The sequence below is a fragment of the Eutrema salsugineum genome, unplaced genomic scaffold (genome assembly GCF_000478725.1).
Source record: "Eutrema salsugineum unplaced genomic scaffold, Eutsalg1_0 scaffold_5, whole genome shotgun sequence".
Taxonomy (NCBI): Eukaryota; Viridiplantae; Streptophyta; class Magnoliopsida; order Brassicales; family Brassicaceae; genus Eutrema; species Eutrema salsugineum.
In genome coordinates this window covers 10,010,709-10,034,573 of record NW_006256612.1, presented here as the reverse complement: position 1 = coordinate 10,034,573, position 23,865 = coordinate 10,010,709, and the positions used below count along the sequence as shown (strand labels likewise).

The window sequence follows — 23,865 nt, the reverse complement described above, 5'->3', positions numbered from 1 at the left end:
TATTATAAACCCAAAATCTGGAAATTCAAATGTTTATAACAATTTAGATATACAAAACTGTTGATAAAAGAATAAAATTATAAAAGAACCCCAATAGTTAATTCCGACACTATGAAACTATGTCGTGACTCGTATCATTCCTTTTAAAGATATTTGTATCCATATTAATATAACAAGGTTTTTTTGTTAAAAATATCACATGTTTTTGAAATGTGTACGTTGTGGCCGAATTCATCTAAGTCATTTCTTTGAAACACCTGACAGATGGAAGTTACTTTTCCTAAAAGAAATAAATCAATACTCGTAGTGCTCATGTATAAAGCGCCTTTGATTGGAGTTTTGAATTTTGTGCTGCTAAAAGATGATAAATTAAAGAGATGATACTCATAGTAAAATACCTCAAATCAGAGAGTAGTTTGTTGACGAGAATAACGAGGCTTTCCATAATAAATAATGATTAATACAGCACGACCTGTGTGCGTCTCTGTTTCCAAAGGATCAATATATTAATGAGACAAGTATTGCAAAGTTGTTAAAAATGAAATAATAATAATAAAATAAAATCTTGAGACAGAACCAAAAAAAAAAAAAAATTTACTAAGAGCGACTTCAGATCCGAGCTATAAATTCGCCGTTATATAAACGAGACTTAATCGCAACCCCCATTTGACCTTGACAAGAGAAATAAAACAAACGACGAAAATAATGCTTAAGACAAATTGGAACAAAAATACATTATAATTTGAAGCAACTGTAAAGTGATTGGGTCAACGGTCTTTAACTGGTACCATCGCCCGATTTATAGTCTTGGGAGGAAATACACTTAGGACTTGAATCGGGTGATGGGAAACTTACATACTTTAGTATTTATTTTCTTTTCTTTTTTTGTTTCTGAAGAAAATTTACAGATTATAGTCTCGGTCGTAAAACTACTATATAAAGTCTAAAACTGATTGACCACAAAAAAATAAGTTTGAAACTTTTGAATTAACTTGTTTTGCTTTGCATTCGTATTTTTTTAGGAATAACTCTCTCGTATTAACTCGAAACAACTTTTTTTTTTAAGTTCCGATCTGATTTAGTGTTTATGAAGGTCCACCAAAAAGGTCATAAAGACCAAAGTTTAACCAAGAACAGAGCGTCAAAAAATAAAACCAGAGTATGGAAGTTAAACAACAATGTAAGATGGGAGGGAGCCTCTATAGAGACAACTGTTATGCAACTAAAACCACCATCTAAAGAGACAATTTAGGCAAATATCAGTTGCAATGACGTTTTCTTGCTCAAAATATACAATCTCAAACGAGTCTAGATTGAAGAAAAAGATTATTAGATAATGAATTCTCTCTAAGAATGTAGTACTATACTTTAGCCATTCAAAGAAGATTGTTAATTTATGGCATAAAAAAAGGCTTTGGAACCAAAGGTCACTTCTACTTGCATAATGTGTAGATACTTGCATCAAACTTTAGACTGCCCACAGTATCGTGACATTTTGGTTTTTTTATATATTCATAATACATTTCAGCAAGCCTTCTGGTGGTTTGTTCCATCTAGTAGTCGCCATGGGTCGAGGTGGTCACCACATGGAAGAGGAATGTGAATGTACCTCCTAATGTTGACGAGAGACAGAGTCCTCAACTGCCTTTCGAACCATAACATCGAAATCTTCTTGTTACCCTGAAAAGATCAAAGTCTCCCTTATTATTCCAAATATTCCAAAAAATAAAGGGAATAAGTACCAACCGCATCCTCTTCCCCTTACGATATATAGGAGACTAAAGTCATATTTTTAATAGATACACACGAGAGAAACCACGTTGCGGCAATGGAATCTGAGCAAGGACCAGGTTTCGACGAGCAGCTGTGTGCATCCAAAACAGGACAGGAAGATCGATTCAGACTCATCATTACATATTTGACATGTCGAATTCAGCCTGCTCAAGTGCTCATGCTCATGCGCTAGACAACACTCGGCGAAAAAAAAAATCAAATCAAATTCAAGCTGCTAAGGTCAAAAGGGTGCAATCTTCTTTCCTATTATGGTCCAAGTACATGTAGACTTCCTCGTTTGGGTTAGTATGATGGATAGGTTCTTCAAATCAAAGTTTGGAAATAACATAATCAGGAATCCCCTAACTTTCCAGGTTTCTTGCGGCAATTCCCTTTTCATATTTTATATATTACGTAAGTGTGTACCTAATTCTACTCCCTCACTTGATTTTTATTTTTGCAAACAATTTTTGTAAAACCAAAACAGCAAAGTAAATGCCAAAACACTTAATATAATGTACATACATACATACATGTTACTAACTTTAAGTTAAAAAAAAAAGACAATAGTAATATGGCACAAGAGATACAATACAAGAGTGACCCATAAAAATAAAGTAAAGATCCCACTGGGTTTGCTCCTTTCCCCACACCGTGATTGATGGTCACTCTCCATTGTCCACACTCTCACACAATTTTTCCATATTCTACAGTTTAAACCACTCCCATCTTTTTATTTTATTTGTTTATTACTCACAAAAAGCTTTTGTTGGCAGCAATTTATTATTATTTTATTTTCCAATAAATTCACACAAAATGTAATCGGCATCTACCTCGAATAAAAATCTCATCTAAAAATTACCCGCGAAATATTAAAATTAATATTTCTGTGTTGTGTGTATATTTTGAATTTGTGTTTCACTTTTGACCCAATTATTTCTCTCTTTGATCAAATCTAGTCCTTCTTTACGCCTCAACTAACTTAACGACGAAGCCCGCTACTTTAAAAAAAAAGCCCCACTCACTTTCCTTTATATATACTCCACGCGCACAACAAACAACACAGAGTCACCAGACAGAGAAGAAGAAGACACAACAATTAAGCAAGCCCTTGTGTTTGTTGACAAAAAAAAATGGATTGGTTTTCATGGCTCTCGAGAACAAACCTTGAACCATGTCTGATCCAAGAATACGGCATTTCCTTCTCCCAGAACGAGCTCGAACAAGAAGACACTGCTTACTTCAACCACGAGTTCCTCCAGAGCATGGGAATCTCCATCGCCAAACACCGCCTCGAGATCCTCAAACTCGCTCGTCGAGACCGCAAGAAATCTCCTCCTCTCACCTCTCGATCCATCTCCAGAGTCGTCGTCGCCATCAGGAAAACCGGCAAGTGTTTCTCCGATCACCTACGCGCCTGGATCCGCCGCGAAGAGTCCTCGTCGTCTTCGTCTAGAGCTCTGGTGCTGGTGCCGAAGAAGAAGAAGAGCGGCGGGAATGGCAAGTGGAAAGGCGGATTCTTGAAGAGGAACAAGAGATCTGTGATGCCAAGCAGCAACGGCAATGGCGACAACAAGCAAGAGAGGTTGCTGTTGACCAACGGGACTCCGACTTGTAGAGTCGATAGCTTCTCGATGAGTCCTATGGTTTTCGATTACAGTTTCAAAGAGGAGAAACTTTCTTCCCAGGATTTCCACGATTCTTTTCTTGAAGATATCAAATGGGATTCAATGTTCCAGAATCTGAAACCTACTTGAACATCTCGGAACTTCTGTTCTTTTTCAGGTTTTTCTTTTTTTCTTCGAATCAGATTGATGGTGAGAGATGAGATTTTAGGGTTCTTCCACCATGGATTTTGAAATTTTGCATCTGTGTGTTGGAGTGTGTGATTACTGATTATGTTTGTGTGTTGTTAGGCTGATTATTTTGGTTAATTAGCAATTTAAAATTTTTAAATTCGGTTTGAGTGCAAGTGACAGATGTGTGTGTGTGTTTGGGTGCATTGTAATGAGTATGTCTCTCCATTCTTTGCTGTTTGCCTAAGTCTCTGTTCCAGTCAAAACTTCTTTTCAGCTTTTTACTCTACAAATCAAAACTTTAGTTACTCTTTTTGCTTCTCTGGCGTAGTAGAGTCTCAAAAGAAGTTTCACGCGACTAACAATAAGTACCACAGAATTCACAAAAAGGCATAAGTATTGTCGTTTCCCAATACAAATATATTAACGAAATTGACAAAACACATACACCAAAGTTAACAATATATATATTTTTTTCCCACTAATACAGCATAAGCTTTGGCTAACAGTTAAAGCCCAATCACATAAATAGGCAAGAAACAAAAAAACTATACTATACAACAAAAATGTGAAAACGAAAAAAGAAAAAGAAAAAAAAAAACCAAAAGCCTTTTTGTCCTTTTCTATAGTGTCGACAAGCCATATCTTTGGACGAGAGATCCGTAGATTCAGGAAGCGGCTACAAATTTCTCCCAAGTACCGTATTTTGAGCTGAAAGTTCCACCGCCAAATTGCTGTGCGTACTCACAGATCACTCCCCGAGCACAAGCGTCCCATGTCTTGGCTATGTCTTTGAGCGACATTGGCTGTGACAAGCTTCTTAGCAATATGTTGAACCTTGCCATAGCTTTCGACGACAGATCCTCGTTCTCTTTGCTGTTCAAAAAACCAGACTGTGTTAAGCTAGTTTCTAGAGAACATGAGCAGCTGATTTTTATCTGTATGGTAGAACTTTGCTCGGCTAGGTATGAAACATCAATTTTTCTATTTACTTGAGACTGATCGGATCTTGCTTGTACCTGGTTTCGACCGGGAGTTTATCCAGAAGAGATGGAGACCCGTTGGGGTAGCTACAAGGAACCAGCAGATGCAATGGTTGAATAGGAGACTGTAAAAGAAGCACAAAACATATTTTAAGACGGACTAATGAAATTATTTTTTTTCCCACAAAATGTTAACGAGATACCAGGCTTACCATTTGTGTTGATGACAGATGAGCCTTCAAGGCTGGGCTGAGAGAAACAGCTATAAACGAGAATCTAACTGTTGTTCCTTCACACCCTTTGCTTGCTGTTGCTTCCTCACTAGGATCAGCAGCATCTTCATCATCACTAATCTCAACAACTGTATCTATCAGCCGCTGGTTTATTTCCTTGATTTCCTCCAAAAGGGCATGCTCGGTCTGCAGTACAAGATTGAGTCTTTAAAATTAGATATTTGAAACCTCGTGTTCCCAAATCTTCTTTGTTGTGTGTGTGTATGTGTCACTTTTCAGATATACTTAAGGGGGGTCTAACCAAAAACCATTACCTCAGTTCTTGCCTTCTTGCCATCAGAAGTTGCAGTAGATTCCAGATCTGATGTTTCCGAACATGCAAACTGCTTGTAGTTATCACCAACGCTTCCTCCTAATGAAGCAATGCTTAATGGCATTGCGGTTGTGTGACGCTTCATTTTCTTGGTCGCCATCATTCCCTCTTGCGTCATGAAGTTTCTTGCTTGGAGACGGCACTTAGTCATTGCAACCAAGTCCTCGCCAACTGAAGCTCTTGAACCGTTTCCTGGGGCTGAACCAGCTATCCTATCAACCATGCTTACAACAGATTCGATGTCACTTACTGCAGATGAAAGCGCTTGTGGTGAGATGGACTTCACCTGAAAATAACAGAAACAACACATCATGATCAGAACAATGTTTCTGCTACAAAAGAGGGATGGCCGCAATAACGCCGTCCTGTTGCAGTATACCCTTCAATATTAGTAATGTTACTTACGGCTCTTATAAGGCGCTCAATAGGCAGCTCGGTAGCACTTGGTTTTCCAGATGTACTTATCAAGGGATTTAAATTATTTCCATCAGGACTAGTAAACTCCTGAAGGAGAGGAGAGGCAGAGATCCCTGGAGTGCCAATTGCAAGGGATTGAACTACACCTTGCATGCCAGTTGCTTGTTGGCGTCCAGTATTTCCCATTGACAACGAAGACGCTCCAGAAGGTTTCTCACAGTCAACTTGCATAGGGGACGGTGCCATGGGGGTTGAAGGAGATGGGACAACAAAAGGGGAGTTTGCAGGTTGCAATGGAGTTCCCAACTTGTTGACAGATGACGACAGATTTTTCTGGTCGACCTGAGGAGACATATGTTGTTGTGTCATCTGAGGAGATGCACCTTGCAGAAGTTGAGGTGATGTAACAGGAAGCTGGGATCCTGGTTTTAATTGTTGAAGGGGATAGGTAGCACGCTGACCCTGCAGAGAATGTTGCTGAAACATCCCACGACTAACATTCATCCCCTGCCTCGCTGTCATATCATTCATATCATTTTGTGCCGCTTGCTGTCTTGCTTGCAACTGTTGCTGCTGCTGAATTAACTGCTGCTTCTGTATTAGCTGCTGCTGCATCTGGCGCTGTTGAAATTGCTGCTTGAGCATTTGTTGGTCTTGCTGTTGCTTCAGGTGTTGTTGCTGAAGCATACTGGAACTTATCTGGGTTTGATTAACATTAGACTGCAGTGTACTTAACCCACTTTGGGCAGAGGCAGAATTGTTATTAACTTGTTGAGAAGCATTCTGTTGCATGGATCCCATGGAAATCTGCTGGCCATTATTCAGGGCATTTCCTTGACCTGTTTCTAAACTAGAAGCCGGTATGGAACTGGGAATGTTCTGCTGTGGAGCTGAAACCCCAGGACGAGATGATAGAACATTGTTCTGAAGATTTGTCAGACTACTCTGTTGTGCCCTTTGCCCAGAACCCGGCAAGCTCATTGATTGCATCTGCGGGTTTGTTTGACTATCATGAGACTGATCTTGAACGTTCTGAGATTGCTGTTGCTGCATAGGCTGCATCTGAGATTGCGGAAGCTGCCCTTGCTGTGCTGTTTTCTTCGGCCTGTGCGCATTTAAGAAACTTATAATCTGCTTCTCATAATAAGCCACCTTATCCTTTAATGCAGGCATGATATTGCTCTTTGACACCGATAGGAATTGTATCATTCGCTCCAACATTGTCTTGAATTGTTTCAATTTCTCAAACTGATCTGATCTTTGTTGCTGCGGGAGAGAATCCTGCTCGAGAGTAAAAAGGAACGTGTTCATAAGAAAAGAAATAAGCACATAGATGCAAGCTACAACCTCTGAGGGTTTGGGAAGGAATCATAGATATCCGAGGTTTCCTTTCTAGTGGAAAGTCTCTAAGAATACGAGTTTCAAGAGCATATTTTTTTGTATGACTTTCTTTTGCAATATCGAACCAATCTTGAAGTGAGTTCATAAAAATTCTCATAAGGTACTTACTACTGCTCTGGAGACATACACATGCAAACTATTCTCCTACTTAAAAAAAAAAAGTTCTTAACTTACTTGCTGCAACTTGACTGCAACTCTCTGGTAGATTTCATTAAGATCTGGTAAGTACGCCTCTTTCATGGTTTTAATCTGCAAAGAAGAGCACCATGTTCATACGATTACTCATTGAGGTGATATCTATGAAAGATCGTCCGCCTTGTTTCATCAATCTCTTGAAGATTTAACAAGGGTAGCCAGAATTGGTAAATATATAGCAAATTTATTTTATTTCCCCAAGAACTCCTGGGTGCTGACACCAAGGCTAAGAAGGCGGAAGCATTACCCCACTTAAAAATAGAGGACTACCTTTTGGAAAACCTCTTCTTGCCAATCAACTCCATTTGCACTTTCTGTCTGTGCCGTCGAATCAAGCGATGCTAAAAATTATAAAAACGGGGTTTGTTCAACATCAGATCCTGCTGACAGATTATGAAAATATCAGACCCTAAAGTATTCACAAGGATGCAAAACCATACATGATGGCATCTCCGGAAGAGGTCTTTGGGATTGATATAGTTGCCTCTGTTGGTCCACTACATTTTGAGGTGGAAGCAAGGAACCTGTGACTTGGCCTGAAGATTGTAACCTTTGTTGCACATCTTGTTGTAGCAGATTAGGTTGTTGTTGCAAACCTATCTGCTGATGATGCGATTGAAGGGGCATCATCTGCTGTTGGGATGGCTGATTTTGTGACTGTTGGCCCTGAGAAGAAAACATGCCATGCCCAGCCTGCTGTGTTCGTTGCAGCCCAACCGTTGGCTGTGATAACATGTGCATCGAGTGCTGGTTAGTCTGCAAGCTCGAATTGCCAACCTGGGAACTGAGCAACTGTTGTTGTGGTTGCTGCAATCCTGCAACATTGTTTTGAGTGCCTAGTGGTTGTTGATGCGTAGCCTGAAGGCTGTTTTGTTGAGACATCATTTGCTGCTGGGCTGTTGGCTGCTGCTTCTGCTGCTGCGACTGCTGCTGTTGAATGTTTATAATATTATTTTGCTGGTTCAGTAACCTTTGCTGATGTTGCTGCTGCATATCCCCGACAACATGCTGAGCCATCATCTGCTTCTGTTGAATGCCTGAGCTATTTGCAGCTTGTTGCCGCATCATTTGTGCTTGCTGCTGTTGTAGAGGAGAAATTGATTGCTGCGGCAATGAGGTTTGCTGCTGATGGATACCAGAGGTTTGTTGTGATTGCGGATGCTGCCTTAGGAGCGACGATTGATGCTGACGAAGCATAGATTGTGTCGCAGTCTGCTGAGCAGACAATTGCGGACTTGATTGCTGATTTGTGTGGAGACCCTGGAGAGGAGCTGAGCTCACAGTGGAGGGCTGCGTGGCAGATGTTGGAATACCAGGCTGTTGAGACGAATGCATTTGATTAGGCTGCAGTACATTTTGTTGCTGTTGTTGCATGTGTGATGGCAAAAGCGAATTGGGATTGGGAACATTCCCTGACTGAAAATTCTGCTTGAGAAGTTGCTGCTGTAGCTGCTGCTGATAAAGATATTGTGCACTCTGTGGCTGCTGTTGCTGCTGTGAGGACATAGCATGTGGCCTGCCCAGCATCTGTCTTTGGGATCCTGAAAACATGCTCGATGAAAGGCCATGCTGCCCAGATGAATCTTGCAACATTCCAGCTACATTTTGCATATTGGAATTCTGGTTTACAACGCTTGTGACGTTATTATTGGTTATGGAGGAAACCGGCGGCATGGAAGATGGTAAAGCAGTAGAACCCGTTATTCCTGAGCCTGTATTGCTCTGCATGGTTTGGGAGAGCAACGTCTGAGGTGCTTGAGATTGATTGGTTGGAAGAAGGTGCCCTTGATTGGTGGGTACTATTCATGGAAAAGGTTAAACAGGACTAAATTAGAGGTACAATAATCCTTAAAACCAGATAGACAGACTTAAAGCAATACATGCTTGAGAAGCGTGATTACTTGAATCCATGGATGTGGCATTATTAGCGGGAGGGATTGATGAGGAAGAACCAGCTGCATTTTGCGATTTAGTCTCCATAGTCAGCATCTTCATAGATATTTTCCGAAGGTAATCAGTCTGAAAGTCGAATTAAAAGAAAATCAGGAAGGTACACAAGGATTTCATTCCCCATATGTTGTAGAGTCCATTGCCTCACAAATCTTTATACTATTTACCACGCTCACGAAATCATAAACAGATGTTCATAGGACGGTTAATTACCTGGTTAACAGCACCACTATAAATTTTCTCCTCGAATCTAGCAGCAATTCTCCTGAGCTCGTTAATTCCCTCTGGTCCAGAAAATGGAAGGTGCTTCTTTAGTGTTTCCATTCTGCGCAAGTTGCAAGTAAACAAGTGAAAAAACAGAATTATAGATCAATAAACTATAGCACCATATCAGCCTTCTGTTTCTGCAGGAGTTAACTGGCATTAGACAAAACGCTACTAGAGTGGGAAAGATACAAACTTTGCATAGACATAACACCAGGTAATATTAAACTTACATCTTGTTGACGATCTTCTGGCGAGAATCAGGTGGCAGTTGACTTCTCCAGTCACCTGTGTCCATTGCAGGTTCTCCGTTTGGAAGAGAAGGCCTCCAATTGTTATTATCCATCAAGTGTCCTATGTTTACAAGCCAGGAAGAAGAGAGTATCAATAGTAAGTAGACTTATAACTCAACTAAAACAGCGAAACCAGAACATGACGCGTATATCCCAAATTTACAGGAAACAAAGGACCACGCAACATGGATTAGACATGACACTCGTAGTTTCTATAATTTCACTACCCAACATGGATCAGAAAGGTGTCATGCATTCTCAAACCACTTTCCTTTTCCATTTGTACGCAAATTCACACCAGACAGGTTAACCTAACCACTCAGGAAACTAGAATTTTTTTTCCATCAGAAGCTAAAAATGGAATTACCGACCCTATAGAGGTCAAAATCAGTTATCTTAACTGATGAGCCAAAATTTCATTTTGAACAGCAACCACCTCTTTTACTTTCTGTTCGTAGCCCAAAGCCATAGACTCAACCTCAAGTAGCCTATCCCAAAAACGAGAATCCAGGAAAAAAAAGAAACATACTTTATTACACCATCGAAGCTCATCAATTGTCCTAATTGTAAGAACCGAGACCCACGATTCAAAGGGCGATTGTATATCTACTATGGAATCCCGATCACAAAAGAAAACTCTAAAAGCTAGGCTTAAGAACAACCAAAACAGAACAAACAAAACGGGAATCGAAAAAAAAATCTCACCTGAAATAGAAAGCCTGTGGAGCAGATTTCGAATTTGGGGGTCAAGGTTGCTACAACGATTAGGGTTTGATCTGAGGACAACAGCGAATGAAAGGGGAAATTGGAGCAAGATTAGAGTTTAGCTTGATCGAGAAAATGAATGAACAGTAGAGGATCAAATAGGCAAACGACGAGGAAAGCTTCTTCGTCTTAATCTGCCAAATGTGTCTTCGCAGTTCGCTTATAACAACGATTTCTTGTCTTTTTTTTTTTTTTAATGTCGTCGCGCAGCTACAATCCATTAAATTACAAAAAGCCCCTCCAAGTAAAAGCAAATACAAGATAAAACCTCAAATTAAATCCAAACCCAAACAAGACAAGTCTTTACATAAAAGCAATGCATGGAGGTAGCGTCGTAAAACATTCATTGATTTCATCGTTACAAGCTACAAAACAGTCAAGGTTGTCCATGTCATATACAAACGCAATTAACATTTTTTTATTCATGCCTTCACCTTTAGAGGTTTCAAGGTTTGTTCTTTAGATACATAACATAGATATATCCTGAACTTTTCAAACGCAAATGACCGATTACAACGCAATTTGCTTAGTCGCCCTCTTCCATCGTCTGCATCTATAAGGATATCTTGCGCAAGTAATCCTCCTAAAACTCGCAATAAACAGAATATTAACAGCACCAAAAAAAATGGGGATGATATCAAGTAAGTAAGTGCACATGTTAGCTTAATCAAAAGTGAAACCTGATTTATAGCGGTGTTGAAAATCAAGTCCTCGAAGCTGACAGCAATTCTCATGAGCTCGTCGATTCCTTCTTGCCCAGAATATGGAACATGTTTCTTTAGTGTTTCCATTCTGTTTAAATGACAAGTAACTTGGTGTTATCTTATATAACACAATGACTAGCCACTGAGAAAATACGACAGCTTTGGAGATGCAAACAATGTATCCAACTTACAGCTTGTTGACATTCCTCTGGCGTGAATCCGGTGGCAGATGAGTTCTCCAATCACTTATGTTCATGGCAGGTTCTTCCTTCGGGAGACAAGGCTCTGAATTGCCATTGTCTATAACAAGATGGCCTATGTTCACAAAGGATCAAGATAGATTTATGACACCATAAGAAAACAAAACCAAATGGAATATACAATTGATGTGTCTACACTGTCTAGGTGCATATATATGAAGCTTACTTACACCAAGAGAATGCATTGAATTCACACAAGCTTCAGCTACTACATGAATGACTTTAGAAAAATAAATCAGTGGCAAAAAAAGAAATTCGTTATTTACGCAGATCCAAGGGTAGGCTGTCATCAGCAGCAGGGATAGATGAAACGGAACCAGCTGCATTTTGAGATTTAGCCTCCATAGACAGCATCTTCATAGATATTTTCCGAAGGTAATCATTCTGAAAGTCGAAATAAAAGAAAGATCAGGACATGGATTTACTTACCGGTACCCAAAAGTCAGGTTTTTTTCTCCCATGTTTTATAGTCCATTGCCTCACAAAATAGTTAAATAAAACACACACAAAAAGAGACAAATATAGATGTTCAGAGAGCGGTTAATTACCTTGTCAACAGCACCGCTGTAAATTTTCTCCTCGAACCTGATAGAAATTCTCCTGAGCTCGTTATCTCCCTCTGGTTTAGAAAATGGAATGTGCTTCTTTAGTGTTTCCCATCTGCGCAAGTGGCAAGTAAATCAAGTATGAACAACAACAAAAAAAACTAGATTGAAAGAAACTACATGATATATATAACACTAGACTTGATTATGGGGAGAAATGGTACACCAGAGTGAAGAAAGATGAAAACTTTGCAGAGATATGATTAAAAAAAAAAAACTTACATCTTGTTAATGATTTTCTGGCGTGCATCAGGTGGCAATTGAGTTCTCCAGTCATTTGTGTTAGTTTCCATGGTGGGTTCTCCGCTTGGCCCCATTAGGATCAACTATAGTAGACTTCACTATAGCAGATCAATTCTGTTCAAACAGATAAAAGTGTGACTAATATTATCTAGGGCATGCGATGAGAAAGGATCAAGAAAGGATCAAGAAAGGATCAAGAAAGGATAAGAAGCAAATATTTTTGATATCCGATAGAAAGAAAGTTATGAACTTTGAAGCACGAGAAAACAAACTATTAAACTGGAAAAATCAGAGTGATTAGCACAAGTGTTGTTTCGTTCACTGATCTGCCAAAATCACTTTATCTATCATCCATCGACAGAAACTTGCGACAATACTTCTCTCGCACCCAAACCACAAGAAACATAAATAAAACCCTAAATCAAAGACAAAAATAATGAAATTCGGAAAACAAATCACCTCAAAAACGGAGCTCTTTTGGGGTCCAACGTTGCGATGAGCAGAGAAATAAAGAGCTGATGATGATTATAAATGGAAATGTAAATAGAAAAAGAAAGAAAGAAATCAAGCTTTGTAAACTATATAAAGAGGTGATACGGCCCACTAAGCCCAAACATATACGGGCCGAAATAGTAAGTACCTAACATTAACATAACAGCTAAAGTGTGAATGCAGTTACTTTGGGAGCAAGGCATAATGTAATTTCCTCCGCAAGAAACATTTCATTGTCACAAATTACACAATGGTCAAGTTGGCCCATGTCTTATTTCATAAACACGCTTTAAAACAATTACCAGAAGATGGACTCCCCCAACAAAAGCAGAAAAAAAAAAGTTCTCTTTTTTTAATTTGTTATATGATTCCACACCAATTAAATAGACATTTTTTCCTTGTTGAGGATTCATTATAAAGAAGTGATAAAGATGTGTTTGGTAAATCAATCACTGTATTCATTCCTTGAACTGGTTGTTCTTTTTTTTTTCAAATCATGGAATTGGCATGAAAGCTTCAAACGAAAATGACCGCTTCGAACGCAAATGACTCAGTGGCCGTCTTCAATAGTCTGCATCTTAAAGGATATTTTGCGAAAGTAATCCACCTGAAAATCGAAAATAAACAGAATGTCAAACAAGAAAGGGGCGATATCAAAGCCCACTTTCCGTATTGGCTTATAAATCAATCTATTTACTCAAAACCAAAGAACCAGACGTTTTGGTATCCAAAAACTGTGAATTTTGCATTTCCTAAAGCTTTTTACTAGAAAGAATAACTCTGCGTTTTGACTTGAACCACTATAAGGAAGAGCTGCTTTTTGCTGCATAAAATTTCATTACACTAATTCATCCTTCCACTCTGCTAACAATTTGGAGGAGAAACAAATAATAAAATGATGAAACCTGATCAATAGAAGTGTTGAAAATTAACTCCTGAAAGCTGGCAGCAATTCTCTCGAGCTTTTTAATTTCTTTACGCCCACAATTTGGAACAAAATGTTTCTTTAGTGTTTCTATTCTGCTCAAATGACAAATACTTTAGCTGTACATAAGATATGTTTATAGATCACGTACTTTAAGATGGCAGAACGTTGTTGTAACATTGCTTTTCTACAGAGCCTTATAGCATTAAACGGTCTCTCAAAGTGAGAAAAGATGACAAGTTTTTGGAGAGACACGCAACACAAAACGCTTCCGCTTATGGCAAACCTGATCCCAAAGACCGAAATCTCGTCGATAGGCTCCGGATTTGAAAATGGACGTTTTTTCACATTACAAGATGAACCACTAATAATGTGATAAATTATCCATTTTCTCGTATCATTTTAGGAGTCATAATAATTTAACGTCCCATAAAACATCCTTGTATATACATATCATCTTCTTTTGTGAACTAACTCATTAGTATTAGAAATTGAGCACATTACAGAAGATGGAAAGTCAATGTAAATAAAAAAGCCCTAAAAACAAACAAAATAAAAAAAAGAAATGTACCTATGTAGTAGAAAATAGATAAGTAATTGTTAATTACATCTCAACTTATGAATTAAACATAAGAAGAAAGTGGAAAAAGAGAGAGAGAGAACCTAAAGGAGGGCAAGAGCAAAAACTTGCTACAACCTATAAGAGAGAAAAGAAAACACCAAAAAACTCAAAAACATTTTAACTCGTCTCCCCTGTAATCCTTCTGCAAAGACACTGGAAGCGGATGATGATCTTTTTATCTATCATATATAGTTACAGTTATGCATACTCTAGAACGTGTGGCTGACAAAAGAATAATGATGTTTGATGGTTGTGTGGTAGTTATATATGTATCATCATCATCATCAGCTGGTTCCATATAGAATTTCAGGGCTCGGGTTGCTATCAAGAGGTATGTTAAGATCAGGGAGCAAGAAGGAACCATTATTCCTTTGTGATTCAGCCTGCACAGAGATAATTATTTGTTAAAGCTATATATTACTGAAAAGAGTGATCATGTATTTGTAGACACGGGGGAGCAAAATAAGAAAGGTTTTAACCTGCATTTTCTTTAAAGACTCGTTTCTTGCTCTTTGTTGCTTGAGCAGATCCCGCATACTTGCGAGTTCCTGATATACGCAACAAGTAACATATTAAAGATATGGACACTGGAATCGATATTAGAAGAAGATGCATGGGGAAAGAGATTTATACATTTTTCAGGCCTTTCCTTTCCTTTAAGAGCAAACTCTCCTCATCTTTAAGTTCAGCAAGCGTCTGTGGACAGCCACACACAGGGGATAAACTAAGACATAATATCATAAAACCTGAAATTTAAAGTAATATTTTTTTGCTTGATTTTTATTACCTTTTTCTTTCTTGATCTCTTGAAGGGGGTTGTTGCTGTTACACTAGTTTGAGTTACCTGCATTAAACCCACCGAAAAAATCAGAATGTGAGCTTCTCGTAACATTTATAACATGATCAAATCAAGTCGACCTCAAATTAAACCATTTCACAATGACACTCAGAGAATTAACGAGCCGTGTCATTTTTTAAAAGTACATAATGAGCCCCTGTACCAATTTCGTATGGACCATAATCTTGATTCCGATTCCATAATAGTATTTGGAAAATCTACAGGGGATCCTAAGCATGAAAACGTACAAGATGATATATCACTTAATAATTTTTTTTTTAAAAAGGAATCTTCTTTCTTGGTCAACTACTTAGTTCCAAAAAAAAAAAAGAGCTATATGAACACAAGTGCCTCTTTTTCTCCTACATCGAGACACACCCAATTGGAAAGAAAGAATAGAATCACGTGACTGGAGCGTGACTTTGAAGACTTGTATTGTAACGCGTGTCTCCCCATGGCCACGACCCCACACACCTCTCCTTACCACATTATCACGAATTATCCACAATGACCCCCACTTGTCCTTATCATTTTCTTTTCTTTTTAATTACTAACCCGGAGGACTTTTGTGGGTTATCTACTTTGGTATATGATAATTGAAGCTTAAACCATAAGGAAAACAGACAAAAAAAAAAAAAAAAAAACCATAAGGAAAAAAAGCTAAATATAACAGGGCTGTCACCAATATTAATCTCACAGGCGAGGAAAGTAGGAGTGAGAATGATTTTGACCAACCAAAGGTGCTTTGGATTGCAGTCAAACTGTCTTGTGTGGAAGTTTTTTGACTTTTTTTTTATAAATAAAAATTCCATGTCAGCCATGAGAGTTACTGTGCGCTACGCTGCATCTGATTACACCACAGACGCACCAAACCCACAGCCCAAACCTAATACGCCACGAAAACGCCTCTCGACCCATAAAAGAGGCAACCCTCATAATAAGCAGAAATTATAAATAACGCCAGCCATAACTTCTCTAATTGACAGAATTACCCCTGAACACAGTCTATGACACAGGGGTAACCTAGTCATTGAAATGGTGATGACTGGATTCAGCGGACCAGTTTCAGGAACCAAGCATCGTGACGTCAACTTTTGATGACCAAAAACAGCAACTCCTCGATGTGAGGATCTTTTTGGTCGTCCCATAAAAGCAGCAAAACTGACACTGAATTGAAGAAGCTAAAAGGAAAGAAACAGACAAAGATAGATTTTGAGTTTCTGACAAGAAGAAGAACGTGTGTTTCGACGGGTTATATATCGGTCAACGCCAAGTCGGGAGTATAGATCGAAGAAGACGGCCAAGGTGTTGTGACCGGCGAAGAGACCGATCTCGAAATGACCAAAATGACCCTAAGAGAAAGAGATAGAAGAGGGCCAAAAGAAATGGTAGTAGTTGCGAAAATAAGGGGAAGACCGAGATTTACGTGAAGTGCAAATCGCCTACCGGCGTTTTTCCGAGGGTATATTCGTCAAACACACACAAACAGAGTAACGCAGAGCTTTAAAAAAAAAAAAACTCGAGAAAAGAAACCAAAAGGGATAAATATGAAAAGAACCTTAGATCTAACGGCCTCCGACGATTTAACGGCGCAGCTAGACTCCTCAGTTCCATCAACGGCGGGAGCAGCGGCGCCACCGCATCCACCACCGCTAAGAGAGGTGGCACCGCTCCAGGAAAGAGGCGTGGTGGGACTGGCACGCGTATGATCTCCTCCTTTCTTCCTAGTCAGCGCCGCCTTGCTCCTCCGCTGTCTGACGGTCCACTTCAGCTCGAGATCCGACGCGCCGCTCTTCTCATGAGGTGGCGAGTCGGAATGGTGGAGACAGATCAGAGCCTCCGCCACCAATGAATCGTCGCACATAGCTTCCCGAATCCAGTCTCCGCCGGTCATTAGCCTTTAGGTTGGAGACCTTCCACCGATTTTTTAGAGAGAGAGAGATGGTGGCGAAAAGTGGAGAAGAAGAAAAATCTCCATGGCACATTAATGGGGTGGATTTTATATAAATACACATTGGGAACGTTTTCACATACACAGTTAGATTGGAAATTATTTGTAAATTTTGTCTTTATTTTCTTTCTTGGTGAAAGTGGGTCCCATGGGAATACATACGTGGCATCATGGAGTATCTGTGCTTTGTTCACAGGCCCAAAAGGGTATTATTATTTATTAGTAGTACTACGGTGGCGCATGCACTACACGCGCGTTGAGTGAGAGTGCTTTTTTTGTTGGGCTTGCGTGACGGTTCGGTTACTTCCACTAATATGCAGTTTCGGGATAATTTTGTGGAATCGTGAGGTCCTTGTTATTGGAAACACTTTCATACTTTGTGAGGAAATTTCGTTAATTTAGATGCTAATGTCATGGTAGCAAAAGGTAACTACATAACATAGTACGTATGCACTGAACTCTTTGCTTTTCTTCTTTTCTTTTTCATTTCCGCAGAAGATTTTAAGTAACTCATGTATAATGTATATATTGATAGATGTCTATTCATTTTTACTCGTACAGTATCTAAAATTGACAAAGGTCGTTTTCAAACAATTGATGATTACAGTTCCTATGAAATGGTCGGTGAATTAAGAAGTACTCCATTGACTTTTAAGGAAAGAGCTTAGTTATGACCTCATGAGTCGAAGTATAAATGCAGTTAATCTGTATATAAGATGATTTGCTTTTTTTTTACCATTCACAAATTGTATGCAGAACAAAAATATTAATATAAAATTAATTGATCTGCATGTAGATTTTTAATAGTCTAAAAATTAAAGAAAAATATTGTTTCCAGAACTGCTGTAAAATAGCAGCTGTTCACCCGCATGCAGATCTTATTTATTTTTTAATTGATATTTTTTTGAACTGCTTATAATAATCTGCATTATATGATCTATACACCATTCAAAGCCTAAAGAGTAAAGACCAATGGGCCATTTTCACATGTTAATTGGCCTTCTCGGACACAATCAAACTTGTAGACGTGTTTCAGAATTATATCCGGTTTATCGGAGTTTTGCCTGAACAATAATCTTACGCACAATTTAACCGGCAAAAGTCAACAATTCAATTCAATTAAACCGCATTTTACTGTAATCTGTTATCGTCATCATGTACACACACACTCACACCCTAAAGCCCTAAATCCTTCGGAGCTGCCAAAATCATGGCGCTTCTTGTCGCCAGACGCCGACAAAGGTTCATTTCAAACCCAACTCTGATTCGCTTTTTCTCTAATTCCGCATCGGACCCACCTCCCAAAGCATCCGTTGAAAATCCATCCCAGTCACCCTCTTCTCCGTCTCCGTCTCCGTCTCCGTCGGACTTCTCGTACTCTTCTCCCTTCACCGACATCAAGACCACTCTGAAGCAGAAATTACAGCAACAGCAGGAACAAGGAAGAAAACCATTCGTCAGATCCGATGCCCAAACTCAGAATCCTGGATCGACTAGATTCTCCGATAACCATTCACGCGGGGATTTGGGAATCAACCTCGCCAAGTTTCAGCGGAGACCCACCGTCCCACCTTCGAGGGATTCAGGAGGCGTACGGCCATCACAGTCTCGGCCGCAGATTTCATTCGAGGAACTCTATAAGCAGAAGGTCGTACCAAACTCAGCGGATCCCAGGAATCGGAAAGGCCAGGATTTCAATACGAGTAAATTATCGGAAAAATTAAGTTTTTTGAAGTCGCAGTCCAACATGGAGTCGATGACAGGAGTGTCTTTGCGAAGTTTCAAGGGCACTTTGAAGTCGATATCCAATGAAAACGTTCGTTCGAATCTGTTCGGAGGAGGAGAAGCTTTGCCAATGTCCGTGTTCGGGAAAGAAATGGGTGAGAGGAAAGGCAGGGAAGGTGAAACAGAGGAGATGATGACGGAGTTCCTTAAGATTTATGGAGAAGATGAATTGGGTGAGAAGCTAAGGATGCTTAGGCCTGAGGGAAATAAAGAACAAGGATGGTTCTCATTGCAGGAGTTAAATCAGAGGTTGGTTAAGCTAAGGCAAGTGGAAGAGAAAGATGTCCAAAATCAGCGTGTGAACATTTCCGTACTCAAAAATGTTATGGAAACTTTTCAGAATGACGCAGCCCAAAAGGAAGCCATTTTCCGTACGTTCTGATGACTCCCTCTGTGCCTAATATCGAATGTTTCTGTAGAATCTCAAATACCCAGTTTTCCTTAGATGATCGTTGGCGCAAGTATTTTTCCTTTTTGCTTCACTCTTTCCCATTTTCTTGTCTGCGAGCTACGGTTATAGCTTTATATGTCAACTATATCCGATTCTAAATTGTCCACTTTTTTCTTAAGACTCGAGGTGTTTAGATCTTGGTTTGATTTTGGTTGTCTGTAGTTATGTTTGCTGTTGAAGTGACATTTATATTATCTAAGGAGGTTTCGTTGCTTGCAGAGCAGAACTCCGACATTAGAGGCCTTTTGGGTGGTACCCCTGAATACAAGCATTATCCTCCAAAAGAGGATCTAGTTGAAGCTGTAAGTTTTTCGCTCTTAGAATTTAGACCTCGAATTCTTGGAGCTTGTTAGTCTAATTTGTCAGAAACGAAAAGGCTTCTTTGGTTCTTTTGGTGGTCTTTCGTCTATGATACTTACAAAATTCTCTATCGTGGGTATTGATCTGTTTTTATGTTACTGCAACAACAAAGTACTTCCACACAGATAATCTGTCCTCTACGGATAAGATGAAAATTGAGCTCACGAAAGTCAGGGAAGAGTATAAGATGTCGGAGTCAGATTGTGGTTCTGCACGCGTGCAAGGTAAATTCTACATAAGGCCAATGAAACTGAATTCAATGTGGGCTTTAGCTATAAAAAGCATCACATTTCCTGAGACAGATTTTGGTTAGATTGTCTTGTGATGTCTCTGTTTCTCTCCTTGCAGTGGCGCAGCTCACTACTAAAATCAAGCATCTGTCCTCTGCTCTGCACAAGAAGGTAAAACTCCCAAGTTGTTTTCGATGATATTCGTCTGTACGCATAATGTTATACCTGGTGGCTGTATAACCGTAGGACAAGCATTCGCGGAAGGGACTTATAGCAATGGTGCAGAAACGGAAGAAGCTGTTGAAATATCTTAGACGAACTGACTGGGATTCTTACTGCCTTGTTCTGTCAAAACTCAGGCTTCGTGACAACCCAGATCACAAGTTATAAGCTTTATATGCGCTAGAGACTCCATGGCTCTATTACCACACTCTTTTGGTTCGGGCAACGCGCTGTTGTGAGTGAGACTTAGCTGTTCAAACCCTGTTAGGCATTATACTCTCTAGGGAAGAAAGTTGCTCTACGCTATTTTGTTCTTACTCCACATTGTTTCGCTTTGAGCTCTTCAATCAAATCATGCATTTGCTGCTACGAAATGAAGTAGTGGATCTCTTTTTATTAATGTTTAATAATATTCCCTTTCACATTTGAGTTGTGATAATAAAGTCATTTACGAATAAGCCTTTTCATGATTTCCATTTTACATATTTCGCAAGCTAAAAGTCACGACTTTGGTGCCATATTAAAGCAATGATATGATGATCATTTCCGAAAATGTCACATTTTGAAGAGTTTTTGGGGGAGGAGAAATATATCTACAGACTCAAAAAAACATCGTTTCTCACAAACCAAGTGCGCCGAGAGGCGTTTTCCCCTGCCCGGCCTCGAAGTAAAAGATCAACATGGCAACCATTGCGAGCCTCGAGTGCTTAATCTCCGCCAGTTTCAGCCGCTCCAGCTTCTCTCTGTCCGGCTCGTAAACACCATCGCGTGTCTTCCCGGCGAGACCCAACGGATCGAAGAATCTTCCACCGGGATATCCTTGATCGCCAGTATAGTTGGCGAAATTCTCGGCTGTCCTCGACCACGGCGTGGCCCACTCAACAGATTGAGAATCCGGGTTGAAGAAATCGACCCACCGCTTGCTCTCTACCCAACCCATGAGAAGCAACTGGGTCCCGAGAAGCGACCCGAACGAGAAGGGAGCGATCGCTCGTGGATCAGCCCCGGCTTCGAACCACGGCACGCCGCTCCAGGCCTGGCCGACGAAGATCCCAAGAACTGCTGCCATCGCCCATCGGCCGTGGATTAGCTCTGCCTCTCTGTACCATTTCAGAAAAGCCGGGTCTTTTCCCAAACCCAACGGGTCGAACCCGAAATCTCCAGGCAGCCTATGCAAAAACCATTCACAAATCAGAGTTATGAACTAAAATGAGTGTTCACGACTTTCGGAATTATCGTAATCTATCTATAGTTCATATGAGACCCCATTTGAATGAAAGTCATTTCCTTTCGACGATTTCTTACTTTCTGAGATTCAATTTACAAAATTGAGTTAAAAAACAGAATGAACATTCACGGAATACAGAATCGCCATTGTTCATTGTTCATGCTAGTAACTTGAGAGATTTGAGTGGATAGACTTACGAGCCATCGAGCCATTCAGGGTCGAGTAAGTTGCCGCCACCTTTAACGGCGGGAATCCACGATTTCTTTGGCTGAGCAGCTGCAGCAGCGACGATCAGTGTTTTCCGGCCAGCTCTCGCAGCTCCAGCGCCTACGCCGCTTCCCAATGCGGCGGCACTCCTCTTGCCTCCGGCGAGGAACGAAGAACCAAGCCCACTGAGCACTGCTCCGGAGACCGCCATCGCCATGAGATCTTTAATATGTCTCCTCTGTTTTTTTTTCTTTCTCTCAAGTTGTGGGAATGAGTGTTTTGTCCTCTCTGTTTTCGGAGCAAAAAGAATCAAAGGGAGGAGATTTAGAGGGACAATGTGGAGATGATGAGAATCTATAGACGAAATCTCAGAGGCTGCCTTGGATAGATTTCTGACCAATTAGAAATCAGAAAATAACTTCACCATATCCACATCACCCACACTTGTCTTCACTTGCCAACTCAGTAATTACATTATTATTTTTTTTTTTTCTATAATCTAATGTATGAGAGAAAAAAAGGAAATGACACGTGGATACTCTCCATTAGACGCAATTAGGAACTTAATCTGATTATAAAACGTTTATTGAAATGCAATCACAGCCATAAATTTGTACAAATGTGGCATTGCTGCAATGCTGCTTATTACGTTTAGCTTACGTTACTTTTTTTGTGATTTAATAAACAAGTGAGATTTGAAAATTTAGAAAATTAACGATTAAATGGAGGTGAATTCCAGGAGGGTGGAGGAAGCTGAACCAACGGCTGATTAGAACCCATGTCCGGGTTTGGTGTAACCGGGAATGGATTTTCCGGTATTGTTGGTATAGACTCGATTGGTGGTGCAAATGACGTCACCGGCGGTAGCCAAGGATTCGTAACCTCTGGCGGCGTGGTAAAGACAGGAGTTTGCGGTGGGAAATCTCCGACGACTGGTGGTGTAGAGAATATTGGAACTATTGGTGGATCTTGTACGATCGGTGGTGTTGAGAAAATCGGTGGGAAGTCTTGAACCGGCGGAGGCAATATCGGCGGGAATTCTTGGACCGGTGGGGGTAGAATCGGCGGGAACTCTTGAACCGGTGGAGGTAAAATCGGCGGGAACTCTTGAACTGGTGGAGGCAAAATCGGCGGGAACTCTTGAACCGGTGGAGGTAAAATCGAAGGGAGATCCTGAACCGGTGGAGGTAAAATGGGAGGGATGTCTTGAACCGGTGGAGGTAGAATTGGCGGGAAATCTTGAACCGGTGGAGGCAAAATCACGGGAAGGACTGGTGGCGAAGGTGCTGACTGGTCAATTGGTGGCTCGATGGTTACATCAGGTGGTGGAAACTCCGGCGTAGATTGGTCAGGCGGAGATGGGATCAATGGTTGTCCGATGACAATGTCCGGTGGCAAATTGTCTGTCGGTGGAGGGAGTAATGAAGGGCTAACCGGCGCGGGTGGTGGAGTTCCGGTATTAATAGCCGGCGGGAATTGTGCAGCTGGTGGCGTTAATGTAGAACGGTCTAATGGCGGAGGAAGAAGGAAAACTGGAGATGGCGGTGGTGATCCGGTGGTTATATCAGGCGGCGAAAACCATGTGATTGGTGGCATGGGCGGGATGTCGGCGACCAACGGCGGAGGAGGTGTACCAGTAGTTCCTGGGGCTCCGGAGCCTAAAAGAGGAGGCGGAGGAGGTGATTCAGTGGTTCCCGGAGCGCCGCCGCCTAAAAGAGGAGGAGGAGGTGAACCAATGATACCCGGAGCTCCGCCGCCTAAAAGAGGAGGAGGAGGAGGTGAACCGATGATTCCTGGAGCTCCACCGCCTAAAAGAGGAGGAGGAGGTGAAGCGATTATTCCCGGCGCTCCACCGCCTAGAAGAGGAGGAGGTGAACCGATTATTCCCGGAGCTCCGCCGCCGAAAAGAGGAGGAGGAGGTGAACCGGCAATTCCCGGAGCTCCACCGCCTAAAAGAGGAGGTGGTGTGAACGTGAACGGCGGCTGTGAAACCGAAGCGCCAGGTTGAGGCGGTGGCGGAGATAACACTAAAGGGAGGGAAGGTGGTGGAAGAGAGGAAGATAATGGTGGGGGAAGAGGCGCAGACGGCGGAGGAAGTGGTAGCACCGGAGTAGGCGTTGGTAGGATTGGAACCGGAGAAGGCGTTACTGATGGTGATGGTGGTGGCAGATTTGGAAATAAAGGTGGTAATGGAGGGAGTAGAATCGGTGTAGGGACAAATGGAATAACCGGCGGTAATGGTGGTGGTGTAGCCGGTGCCGTGGTACAAGTAATGCAAGGCTCAGGAGGAGGCGGTCCG

The 23,865-nt window shown here is 40.8% G+C and overlaps 8 protein-coding genes across 8 annotated transcripts in view; 3 read left to right on the top strand and 5 right to left on the bottom strand.

Moving 5' to 3' along the window:
• Positions 1-2,845: 2,845 nt before the first annotated feature.
• On the top strand, positions 2,846-3,757 carry LOC18993305. Its single transcript, XM_006416819.2, has one exon. It carries the CDS (start codon positions 2,907-2,909, stop codon positions 3,528-3,530), a length of 624 nt encoding a protein of 207 aa, XP_006416882.1. The 5' UTR covers positions 2,846-2,906; the 3' UTR covers positions 3,531-3,757.
• Positions 3,758-3,974: 217 nt separating this feature from the next.
• Positions 3,975-10,580, bottom strand: LOC18993304 (mediator of RNA polymerase II transcription subunit 15a). Its single transcript, XM_006416818.2, has 12 exons — positions 10,384-10,580; positions 9,619-9,739; positions 9,335-9,446; positions 9,073-9,190; positions 7,612-8,970; positions 7,442-7,512; positions 7,151-7,225; positions 5,564-6,856; positions 5,100-5,444; positions 4,765-4,971; positions 4,589-4,677; positions 3,975-4,445 (listed from the first exon to the last, which is right to left on the bottom strand). The coding sequence occupies exons 2-12, from the start codon at positions 9,729-9,731 to the stop codon at positions 4,238-4,240; spliced, it is 3,990 nt and encodes a 1,329-aa protein (XP_006416881.1). The 5' UTR covers positions 9,732-9,739; positions 10,384-10,580; the 3' UTR covers positions 3,975-4,237.
• Positions 10,581-10,770: 190 nt separating this feature from the next.
• On the bottom strand, positions 10,771-12,800 carry LOC18993303 (mediator of RNA polymerase II transcription subunit 15a). The gene is made up of 7 exons (XM_006416816.2): positions 12,715-12,800; positions 12,235-12,369; positions 11,956-12,067; positions 11,674-11,791; positions 11,339-11,462; positions 11,124-11,235; positions 10,771-11,026 (listed from the first exon to the last, which is right to left on the bottom strand). The coding sequence occupies exons 2-7, from the start codon at positions 12,327-12,329 to the stop codon at positions 10,997-10,999; spliced, it is 591 nt and encodes a 196-aa protein (XP_006416879.1). The 5' UTR covers positions 12,330-12,369; positions 12,715-12,800; the 3' UTR covers positions 10,771-10,996.
• A 1,426-nt stretch (positions 12,801-14,226) lies between these two features.
• Positions 14,227-17,110, bottom strand: LOC18993301. The gene is made up of 5 exons (XM_006416815.2): positions 16,691-17,110; positions 15,082-15,138; positions 14,928-14,990; positions 14,774-14,842; positions 14,227-14,677 (listed from the first exon to the last, which is right to left on the bottom strand). Exons 1-5 carry the CDS (start codon positions 17,024-17,026, stop codon positions 14,579-14,581), a joined length of 624 nt encoding a protein of 207 aa, XP_006416878.1. The 5' UTR covers positions 17,027-17,110; the 3' UTR covers positions 14,227-14,578.
• Positions 17,111-18,293: 1,183 nt separating this feature from the next.
• On the top strand, positions 18,294-20,589 carry LOC18993302. Its single transcript, XM_006416813.2, has 5 exons — positions 18,294-19,239; positions 19,539-19,621; positions 19,792-19,903; positions 20,028-20,080; positions 20,156-20,589. The coding sequence occupies exons 1-5, from the start codon at positions 18,294-18,296 to the stop codon at positions 20,297-20,299; spliced, it is 1,338 nt and encodes a 445-aa protein (XP_006416876.1). The 3' UTR covers positions 20,300-20,589.
• LOC18993300 (chlorophyll a-b binding protein CP24 10B, chloroplastic) lies at positions 20,571-21,943 on the bottom strand. Its single transcript, XM_006416814.2, has 2 exons — positions 21,557-21,943; positions 20,571-21,300 (listed from the first exon to the last, which is right to left on the bottom strand). Exons 1-2 carry the CDS (start codon positions 21,781-21,783, stop codon positions 20,751-20,753), a joined length of 777 nt encoding a protein of 258 aa, XP_006416877.1. The 5' UTR covers positions 21,784-21,943; the 3' UTR covers positions 20,571-20,750.
• A 198-nt stretch (positions 21,944-22,141) lies between these two features.
• Positions 22,142-22,865, bottom strand: LOC18993299 (proline-rich extensin-like protein EPR1; the record flags this gene model as incomplete). The annotated part of the gene is made up of 1 exon (XM_024152294.1): positions 22,142-22,865. A coding segment is annotated over one exon (588 nt), but the record flags the coding sequence as incomplete, so codon positions are not given.
• The window catches only part of LOC112084033 (glycine-rich cell wall structural protein), a 2,742-nt gene continuing 1,559 nt past the window's right edge, over positions 22,683-23,865 (top strand). Inside the window, 1 exon segment of the mRNA XM_024152293.1 lies at positions 22,683-23,860. Within this exon segment, the coding sequence (XP_024008061.1) occupies positions 22,876-23,860 (985 nt within the window). The 5' untranslated portion in view covers positions 22,683-22,875.

Bases quoted from the DNA above. Each gene is read 5' to 3' on its own strand.
- LOC18993305 (XM_006416819.2), top strand. From the start codon at position 2,907: ATGGATTGGTTTTCATGGCTCTCGAGAACAAACCTTGAACCATGTCTG.
- LOC18993304 (XM_006416818.2), bottom strand. From the start codon at position 9,731: ATGGATAATAACAATTGGAGGCCTTCTCTTCCAAACGGAGAACCTGCA. The intron at 5,445-5,563 runs GTAAGTAACATT...TGTTATTTTCAG, and splicing joins TTGAGCGCCTTATAAGAGCC to GTGAAGTCCATCTCACCACA. The intron at 4,446-4,588 runs GTACAAGCAAGA...TTTTTTGAACAG, and splicing joins AAACTCCCGGTCGAAACCAG to CAAAGAGAACGAGGATCTGT.
- LOC18993303 (XM_006416816.2), bottom strand. From the start codon at position 12,329: ATGGGGCCAAGCGGAGAACCCACCATGGAAACTAACACAAATGACTGG. The intron at 11,236-11,338 runs GTAAGTTGGATA...TCATTTAAACAG, and splicing joins CAGAGGAATGTCAACAAGCT to AATGGAAACACTAAAGAAAC. The intron at 11,027-11,123 runs GTTTCACTTTTG...TGCGAGTTTTAG, and splicing joins TCAACACCGCTATAAATCAG to GAGGATTACTTGCGCAAGAT.
- LOC18993301 (XM_006416815.2), bottom strand. From the start codon at position 17,026: ATGACCGGCGGAGACTGGATTCGGGAAGCTATGTGCGACGATTCATTG. The intron at 15,139-16,690 runs GTTCTTTTCATA...GGTTTAATGCAG, and splicing joins CGGAGGCCGTTAGATCTAAG to GTAACTCAAACTAGTGTAAC. The intron at 14,843-14,927 runs GTATAAATCTCT...TGCGTATATCAG, and splicing joins AAAGGAAAGGCCTGAAAAAT to GAACTCGCAAGTATGCGGGA.
- LOC18993302 (XM_006416813.2), top strand. From the start codon at position 18,294: ATGGCGCTTCTTGTCGCCAGACGCCGACAAAGGTTCATTTCAAACCCA. The intron at 19,622-19,791 runs GTAAGTTTTTCG...GCAACAACAAAG, and splicing joins AAGAGGATCTAGTTGAAGCT to TACTTCCACACAGATAATCT. The intron at 19,904-20,027 runs GTAAATTCTACA...CTCTCCTTGCAG, and splicing joins TGGTTCTGCACGCGTGCAAG to TGGCGCAGCTCACTACTAAA.
- LOC18993300 (XM_006416814.2), bottom strand. From the start codon at position 21,783: ATGGCGATGGCGGTCTCCGGAGCAGTGCTCAGTGGGCTTGGTTCTTCG. The intron at 21,301-21,556 runs GTAAGTCTATCC...GTTTTTGCATAG, and splicing joins CCTGAATGGCTCGATGGCTC to GCTGCCTGGAGATTTCGGGT.